At 39.9% G+C, this 9,781-nt stretch overlaps 2 protein-coding genes across 2 annotated transcripts; one reads left to right on the forward strand and one right to left on the reverse strand.

Annotated features, from left to right (window-relative positions):
* Positions 1 to 2,546: 2,546 nt before the first annotated feature.
* LOC137995315 (uncharacterized) lies at positions 2,547 to 2,921 on the reverse strand. The gene has a single exon (XM_068840888.1). The coding sequence runs from the start codon at positions 2,919 to 2,921 to the stop codon at positions 2,547 to 2,549; it is 375 nt and encodes a 124-aa protein (XP_068696989.1).
* Positions 2,922 to 4,481: 1,560 nt separating this feature from the next.
* Positions 4,482 to 5,396, forward strand: LOC137995316 (uncharacterized). Its single transcript, XM_068840889.1, has one exon. It carries the CDS (start codon positions 4,482 to 4,484, stop codon positions 5,394 to 5,396), a length of 915 nt encoding a protein of 304 aa, XP_068696990.1.
* The last annotated feature ends 4,385 nt before the right edge of the window (positions 5,397 to 9,781 follow it).

Genomic DNA, 9,781 nt, shown 5'->3' on the forward strand with positions numbered 1-9,781 from the left:
TGCCCACCCCTCAATGGATTCATTTATACGTATAGTAACATTTAATACATTGCAAACTGCTTGCACAATAAGTGCATGGCACCATGTATGTTGCTGTGAAAACAAACACACAATTGCTCTGTAATGGGTCCAATAAATTTTTGACGGTTGTTTCTGATGGATTCAACTCCAGCAGTATTTCATTCATGTGATAGGAAGGATCATTGCATAACTGGTGGCCAACAGAAGAAAAGAAGCATGAACCATCTCAGGAACATTCTAGTACCTTCAACCCCTTTTGAGCTAATCGAGCCTGCAACAGTCCTATAGAAGGATTTCTTACCATTCTATGTGCTGTATGTGTACTCGTTCGATGAGCAGCAGGGCCTGGGTTTGATTCAATGTCTCCTGATATCAATACCTTTTCTCTTGATAGACAATAATTCTCATTTTGTTGGTTCAATTTTGTCGACTGCGTAGTAGCGGATTGATCTTGAATACACAATAGGACTGACAAGTCTTTTTTTGTGTTTAGCAGTCCTGCGGATAATAAGATAAAAATGACAATTGGGATCTCCTAACAAGGGTGGCACAGTTGGTTAGTGCGCGGCCTTGGTGCAAGAGGTCCCGAGTTCGATCCCCGGGTCTCACATCCTTGTTTAGACTTCTTTTCTTTCAGTGTAGCCTACGTAGCTTTAAATACCTTAAAATGAAGCACTGATGAAACGTGGGGGTAAAATGAGCGCACCGTCGGCTTCCTTGGAGAATACTCTCTAGAGAGTAAAGGAACTTCCGACGTTAAATAAGGTGTACCTTTGCCTTTACTCTGGAAGATTGTCATGTCTGAGTTGCGGTCTAGGTATAGAGATATAATATTTTCCAAAAGCAAGAGATAAACACTTTCTCAACTCAGACGAGCTCGGTACGTCCTTATTTAAACAATGCACCATAAACCTTCTAATTACCTTGTCTTTCTGAAACAAGCTCGACGTTTGCTTGTGAGGAATTAATCCTGGAAGGTTCTCTGTCCCGGGGAGCATGTACTGCCTCAGCCCTTGCTCTATCGCAGGAGATTGGTACGGATTTCTCATCAGTTTTCGTTACATAATCAGTGACCGAGTCTTTCGACAGTTCTTCATTATGGTCCATCACACAAGTACTAGTGTCTGGAAGCATGGATTGCTTGGTTGTCACTGTGTTTCATGTCACGGATGTTGTTCAAGTTGTATTCATGTGGCTTTGATGACTCATAGCTTGCAAAACTTCGTGATAGCTTTGATAAACATTGGTATACTTTGATAGCTTTGATGTTACTCTCCAAATGGCAGTCACCTTCCAAAATGGAATTTATTTATCCCCCGTGAGCTTAGGGGATGAACAAGCACCGTCTTCTCACTATGTGTCGGTCGATTCCATTTCTACATGTATTAGGGCCGATTTACACGATACGATTTTGTCGCATGCGACAAGCTCGCGACAGGCCTACGACATGACATACGATTGTCGCAGCGTTTTAAAGCATGTTTTAAAATGCTACGACATTTTTTCTGACGTACACAACAGTCGTAAATCATGTCGTGGGCCTGTCGTAAGCCGTTGTCGCATGCGACAAAGTCGTACCGTGTAAATCGGCCCTTAAAGTCTTCGCGTTGGTCAGTGAAAGGCGGTGCACAATTAATCTGTACTTGTTCAGAATATTTTGCTTCACCTTCGAAGAAAGTCATTTCTTTAATTCTTCCGTTTCTTGCTTCTAAATGCAGGAGTGATATAGTTGCATAAAGAACCTCACCAAAACTCGTGGATATAAGGAACATCGATCTACAGCCTTCCACGGATAAAACATGAAATGTAAATTGGTAAATATATGGAAAAAAGGCGAGATAAAAATAATAAGAAGAACAAACTAAAAGTATTAAAAAAGGTGGCTATTGTTTAAAAATAATGCTATACTGATTAGGAATCGGCTTAGAATTATCGTCAGCATGCTTGGTAGCAGAAGTGTGCCAAGCCTCCAAAGTTTTTCTAATACGAAATAAGCCATTGTCGATAACTCGAGAATGATTAAAATCAATGTTTTACCCATTAGTACATGTTTTTACATTCCTAATATGTTCTCTCTTGCGGGTTTCAAAGCAACGGCCGGTTTCACCTACATAACACCAATCACAATCGGCACAGGGTATTTTGTAATTCACGTTGGGTTGGTGTTCAATAGGTTGTCTGAATTTAGGAGAATGAATTCTTGTTGCAAAGTCTTGAGGGGCTTATTTACAACTCGAATGTCGTGCCTTCGAAGAATTCTTGTTAGCGGTTGCGTAACACCATTGATGAAAGGAAGGACAGCAAACCATTAGGGTTCTCTTGAGGGGCAACCCATTTAAAAAACATGCAAAACAATTCTTCAGGCGAAGGGATGGCATGTGTGGGTGGTTTGGAAAATTTTCGATATTGGAAATAATGATAGGAGGGATAGTTGTTGGCTCATAGAGCATCAATGACGTTGGTTGATCTCGATATTTTTCCCTTGTGGTGTATTTGGGAGTTTAATTGCGCGGTGTAGGAGGGTCTCAGATGTGCTGATCACTGTGGCGTTTGTCATGGTGAGAAGAAAAGTCTAAATATCTCTCCGTGTGAGTTGCTTTGCGGTAAACATCAATAGTGATCGTGTTATCCTTGGGAGAAACCAAAGTATCCAGGAAGGCGATCTGTCGGTCAGATTCCTCCTCAATAGGAAATGAGATGTGTGGATCGATGGGATCAAATGTAGTATGAAAAGAGTTAACAGCATCTCTTTTGATGATACAATAGCTGTCATCCACGTAGCGTTTCCATACTTTTTTAGCTTGTACTTTAGACTTGTCAATGGCCACTTCTTCCATCGCTTCCACGCACAACGTCGCCACCACAGGGCTCAGTGACGGGGCTACCCTTCGCGCAACCATGGATCTGTTTGCATATCTTATCATCATAAATAAAGTAATCGTTAGATAAGATAAAGTTCAACAGTGAAATGATTTCATTACTGTCTAAACTCGTTCGTGAAGAAAGTGAATCGTCCTTAAGTAGTTTGTTGCTTATGTAATCACAGGCTTTGTCCGTGGAAATAGCTGTAAATAGTGATACTACATCTAAGGATAGCATAAGTTTGTCATCCTGGATGTCATCATTGGAGATTTGTTCAGCAAACTTGGCAGAGTTAGAAACAGAGAAACCATTACTGTTTTGTAGAGGTGACAAGATGTCGGTAAGAAACTTAGAAGTACTGTAGAAAGCTGAGCCAATGGATGAAACAATGGTTCTAACAGGATTTCATATCATATCATATATCATCATATCGTATATCTTTATTTACCCTCCGATTTTTAGAGTAGCTTGGTGTAGCTAATATCTCCGAGCATTTACCCTCCCAACCATGATACATCACAAAAGACAGACCACAACACCGGGAACTACATGCCCCACTCTTTGCGACAAGGGTGTGGGTTCTTTTACGTCCCACAGATTATGAACATTGAAGAGCTGTGAGACGGGACCTTCGGCTTATCGTCCTTATACGAGAAGACTAGAGAGTCTAACCATTTGCAAATGTAATTACAAAGGCAGCACTTTCTTCTCAGTTGTTTAAAGACCCTGAGTGTTGGTCCGGCCGGAATTGAACTCACGACCTCCCGCGTAACAGCCCGGTGCTCAACCAACTGAGCCACCGGTGCGCTGGTATTTCCTTGTTTGTGATGTTTGATTGATCCACGAATGGCTGGTGGTATGGCATCAGTGGAGTGAAGTTTGCGGTAAGTGGAATTGCTGATGTTATATTGATTCTTCAGGACGAGAAGCCTTTTGAGTTCACGTTCAATCCTCTTGAAGGGGGATTTGAGGACTAGTTCATAGGTGTTACGGTTGCTAAGTAAAGAGTCCATTTTGCTGTTGTACTGAATCACATTTATCCAGGACTACGAAGCAGTTTCCTTTATCAGCTTTCATTAAAATCCTGGTCTCGTCTTTTTTTAAATCTTGAGGGGCCTTTCTTTCATCAGCAACAATATTCTTTTGTGGGAGTTGGTTAGGAGTTGGAGCAAATTTAGGACCCTTTTTTAGAAAAGATCGTTCAGAAACACACAAGAACATTGTTGCTGAAGTAGAAGCCGCGATTCACCATCTACCAAAAGAATCGAAGAATTTTATTCGTAACTCTACGGCTACGATCCTTCTCAAAGCACGACCTCCTTCCCATAAGAACCTCAGTGCTGATGAAAGAAAGACCCTTCAAGATTTAAAAAAGACGAGACCAGGATTTTAATGAAAGCTGATAAAGGAAACTGCTTCGTTGTCCTGGATAAATGTGATTCAGTAAATGGACTCTTTACTTAGCGACCGTAACACCTATGAACTAGTCCGCAAATCCCCCTTCAAGAGGATTAAACGTGAACTCAACAAAAGGCTTCTCGTCCTGAAGAATCAGTACTACATCAGCAATTCCACTTACCGCAAACTTCACTCCACTGATGCCATACCACCAGTCATCAATCAAACATCACAAACAAGGAAATCCTATTAGAACCATTGTTTCATCCATTGGCTCAGCTTTCTACAATACTTCTAAGTTTCTTACCGACACCTTGTCACCTCTACAAAACAGTAATGGTTTCTCTGTTCCTAACTCTGCCAAGTTTGCTGAAGAAATCTTCAATGATGACATCCAGGATGACGAACTTATGCTATCCTTCGATGTGGTATCACTATTTACAACTATTTCCGCGGACAAAGCCTGTGATTACATAAGCAACAAACTACTTAAGGACGATTCACTTTCTTCACGAACGAGTTTAGACAGCAATGAAATCATTTCACTGTTGAACTTTATCTTATCTAACGATTACTTTATTTATGATGATATGATATGCAAACAGATCCATGGTTGCGCGAAGGGTAGCCCCGTCAGCCCTGTGGTCGCGAAGTTGTGCATGGAAGCGATGGAAGAAGTGGCCATTAACACGTCTAAAGTACAACCTAAAGTATGGAAACGCTACGTGGATGACAGCTATTGTATCATCAAAAGAGATGCTGTTAACTCTTTTCATACTACATTTAATCCCATCGATCCACACATCTCATTTCCTATTGAGGAGGAATCTGACCGACAGATCGCCTTCCTGGATACTTTGGTTTCTCGCAAGGATAACATGATCACTATTGATGTTTACCGCAAAGCAACTCAAACGGAGAGATATTTAGACTTTTCTTCTCACCATGACAAACGCCTACACCGCGCAATTAAACTCCCAAGTACACCGCAAGGGAAAAATATCGAGATCAAACAAGTCATCGATGCTCTACGCGCCAACAACTATCCCTCCTATGTTATTTCCAATATCTTAAAGCGGAAATTTTCCACCCACACATGCCATCCCTTCGCCTAAAGAATTGGTTTGCATGTTTTTTAAATGGGTTGCGCCTCAAGAGAACCCTAATGGTTTTGCTGTCATTCCTTTCATCAATGGTGTTACGCAACCGCTAACAAGAATTCTTCGAAGGCACGACACTGATTCGAGTTGTAAATAAGCCCCTCAAGACTTTGCAACAAGAATTCAGACCACCTATTCTGCACACCAACCCAACGTGAATTACAAAATACCCTGTGCCAATTCGCAGTGATTGGTGTTATGTTGGTGAAACCGGCCGTTGCTTTGAAACCCGCAAGAAAGAACATATTAGGAATGTAAAAACATGTGCTAATGGTCAAACATTGCGAAACATGAATGGTCATTCGGTCACCTCATTGATTTTAATCATTCTCGAGTTCATATGGTATCGACAAAGGCTCTTTTCGTATTAGAAAAACTTTAGAGGCTTGGCACACTTCTGCTACCAAGCATGCTGACAATAATTCTAAGCCGATTCCTAATCAGTATAGCATTCTTTTTAAACAATAGCCACCTTATTTCATACTTTTGCTTCTTCGTATTATTTTTATCTCGCCTTTTGTGCATTTATTTCACCAATTTACATTTTATGTTTTGTCCGTGGAAGGCTGTAGATCGACCGCCGAAAGCTTATACTCCTTTTTAAAACTTTTAGCCAGAGAACGTTTTTATTGTATTTTAATATGTCTCATCCTGGCTGCGCCTCAATTTTTAATTATGAACTGCGTTGATCAAACCAAATTTTGTGTATTACTACCCCACCGACGCACCACCACAATTTCTTTAGAAACTACCCCCTATAGACATCTTACCTAAATACTTCGTTTCTGTTGCCTTTCTCCCTTACGAACAATTAAAGTTAGTATAATTTTCAGTGTTGAATATAAGAATTCGATGTTGTATTCACCGCACTACCAAGCGAATATAACATTTTGGAGGTGGGGTTGCTCAGCTAAGCAAGTACTTTTCGTGAGTTTTTTCACTTTCTTGATATTCACCGCGGAAAATTCTACTAAAACAATTAGTCGCCTCAAGCTCAGTGAATATTGGGGAGTATTTACCTAGACTACGTCTCGTACGTTCTCGGTAATTACATTTGTTTATTGAAAATTCTCTGCGCTGATTGGTTGCACTTGAAGTGATTATTACGGGGTAATCACCTAAGCGATTTCGTCAAGATGGCCGCAAGACGTTTTGTTGAGTAGACAGACGAAGAAATTAATTATTTTAAAGAAAATGTTTACCGCAAAGCAACTCACACGGACAGATATTTAGACTTTTCTTCTCATCATGACAAACGCCACAAGATCAGCACAGCTGAGACCCTCCTACACCGCGCAATTAAACTCCCAAGTACACCGCAAGGGAAAAACACGTCATTGATGCTCTACGAGCCAACAACTATCCCTCCTATGTTATTTCCAATATTTTAAAGCGGAAATTTTCCAAACCACCCACACATGCCATCCCTTCGCCTAAAGAATTGGTCTGCATGTTTTTTAATTGGGTTGCGCCTCAAAAGAACCCTAATGGTTTTGCTGTCATTCCTTTCGTCAATGGTGTTACGCAACCGCTAACAAGAATTCTTCGAAGGCACGACACTGATTCGAGTTGTAAATAAGCCCCTCAAGACTTTGCAACAAGAGTTGAAACCACCTATTCTGAACACCAACCCAACGTGAATTACAAAATACCCTGTGCCGATTCTCAGTGATTGGTGTTATGTTGGTGAAACCGACCGTTGCTTTGAAACCCGCAGCGCAAGAAAGAACATATTAGGAATGTAAAAACATGTGCTAATGGTCAAACATTGCGAAACATGAATGGTCATTCGGTCATCGCATTGATTTTAATCATTCTCGAGTTCATATGGTATCGACAAAGGCTCTTTTCGTATTAAAAAAACTTTAGAGGCTTGGCACACTTCTGCTACCAAGCATGCTGACAATAATTCTGAGCCGATTCCTAATCAGTATAGCTTTCTTCTTAAACAATAGCCACTTTATTTCATACTTTTACTATGTTCTTCGTATTATTTTTATCTCGCCTTTTTTGCATATATTTCACCAATTTACATTTTATGTTTTATCCGTGGAAGGATGTAAATCGACAGCCGAAAGCTTATGTTCCTTTTTAAAACTTTTAGCTAGAGAACGTTTTTATTGTATTTTAATATGTCTCATCCTGGCTGCGCCTCAATTTTTAATTATGAACTGCGTTGATCAAACCAAATTTTGTGTATTACTTCCCCACCGACGCAGCACCACAGTTTCTTTAGAAACTACCCCCTATAGACATCTTACCTAAATACTTCGTTTCTGTTGCCTTTCTCCCTTACGAACAATTAAAGTTAGTATAATTTTCAGTGTTGAGTATAAGAATTCGATGTTGTATTCACCGCACTACCAAGCGAATATAACATTTTGGAGGTGCGGTTGCTCAGCTAAGCAAGTACTTTTCGTGAGTTTTTGCACTTTCTTGATATTCACCGCTGAAAATTCTACTAAAACAATTATTCGCCTCAAGCTCAGTGAATATTGGGGAGTATTTACCTAGACTACGTCTCGTACGTCTCGGTAATTACATTTGTTTATTGAAAATTCTCTGCGCTGATTGGTTGCACTTAAAGTGATTATTACGGGTTAATCACCTAAGCGATTTCGTCAAAATGGCCGCAAGACGTTTTGTTGAGTAGACAGACGAAGAAATTAATTACTTTAAAGAAAATGCATGATATTTTTAAAATAATCTCCTAAGTATGTAATTATACTAAAACAATCATTCACCTCAGGCTCGGCTTTGTCTCAGTTTTAATTCACCGTCTCGCCTTTAGCGTATAATTATTAAATATTACTATTTTAATTGTTAAAAGACAGTCGCATTATTAATCGAAGGCTATACGTTACATCGTTTCCAAGAACTTACTTTATCATTTCCAAACTTTGAGAATCAAGAACTTTTTTATGGATTCCGTAAACCCGGCTCACCATGCCGTCATTTTTCCTCGTCGGCACTTTACTGGTAGGTATATGTTACGTTTCAGTGAGTTTTAATACCCAGGGGCAGTTTAGTTTCTTCAGCTGTTTCTTAGCTACAGTATCAGGGCGCATTGGAATTTCAGAGGGATTATATTTCTGGGCGCATGAGGGCGCACTGGATGTAATTGCTAAGGTCTTCTACCAAAAACTGCTCCAAAAGGCAAGGCACACTCTACATAAACACAATATATTAAGCTACTCGACTCATCCAGAAAAGAAAAAAGCAACAACAAGAGGTATGTGCAACTTGATTTAGTAAGCGCACAAGCTTTGAATTATGTCGAGAAAACTTACTTTCAACGTTAGATGGAGACTTCAGTGGAAAGCTCAGTCGCTAATATGGTTGTCGAAAAGGCAACCTGAAAAGAAAGGATACAAAGTTAGAAAGATGATTTTAAGAAAGTATATGCAGTCGTTTTCCTAGTTCTAAGTATTTCTCCTTTCTGAAGCGTGAAACAAAAGAATGTCTTTTATGAGAGAAGAGGAGATCGATGTATATTTATTTCTCGTTTTTAATAAGGCGCGATGATCGAGTGAAAAACAATGTTGTATTTTAAACTAAATTGTAGGAGCAAGAGCCAACAAAAAAGAAGCACAGACAAATTCCAAAGTGATGCCTTAGCAGAGATATGTCCAGGTTTGCATGCAACTGCGAAAATTGCGAAATTTGCGAAAAATCGCAAAAATCGTAAAAACCTGAAAAGGTAGGGAAAACAAGTCGCCGATAAGACTCGCGATTTAAGTGATTTTAACGATTTTTGCAAAAAATCGCAAAGATAAGAGAGTGCGAACTTCATTCTGGAACAAAATATCGTGGTGTCATGTTTGAGCAAATGTAAAAACTGCGTAGAATTGTGTCCCGGTTTGCAAGCAGCTGCGAAATTTGCGAGTTTTGCGAAAAATCGCAAAAATCGTAAAAAACTGAAAAGATACAGAAGACAAGTCTTCGACAAGACTCGCAGCTTGGGTAGCAAGCGTTTCGGTGTGGGGGTGGGGCGATTGGACATAAAGGCTTTTAATGTTTTGGCCACGCGAAAAGTGGGGTGAGACAAGAAGGAAACGCTTGCAGATTGAAAACCGCCCACTTGACCCGTCATGCGTGTCACTGGCTGTCATAAATTGACCAAGAAAATGTTTGGTCTTTCCTAATAGCGAAAATGAACTTTGGGCAAGAGAAGCTAAAACAATTTGACAAGAAAAATAACGATAATATCGACCAATATTAGAAAACAGATACTTTACCCGAACTCGGCCTCCAAGTCCAACTATGGAAATGTTCTCGAAAAAATTTCCCGCGACTATAAGATTTTAATGTTTGGTAAGGCAAATATTTCAAATGCTGAG

The sequence above is a fragment of the Montipora foliosa genome, chromosome 3, assembly GCF_036669935.1.
Source record: "Montipora foliosa isolate CH-2021 chromosome 3, ASM3666993v2, whole genome shotgun sequence".
Lineage (NCBI taxonomy): Eukaryota > Metazoa > Cnidaria > Anthozoa > Scleractinia > Acroporidae > Montipora > Montipora foliosa.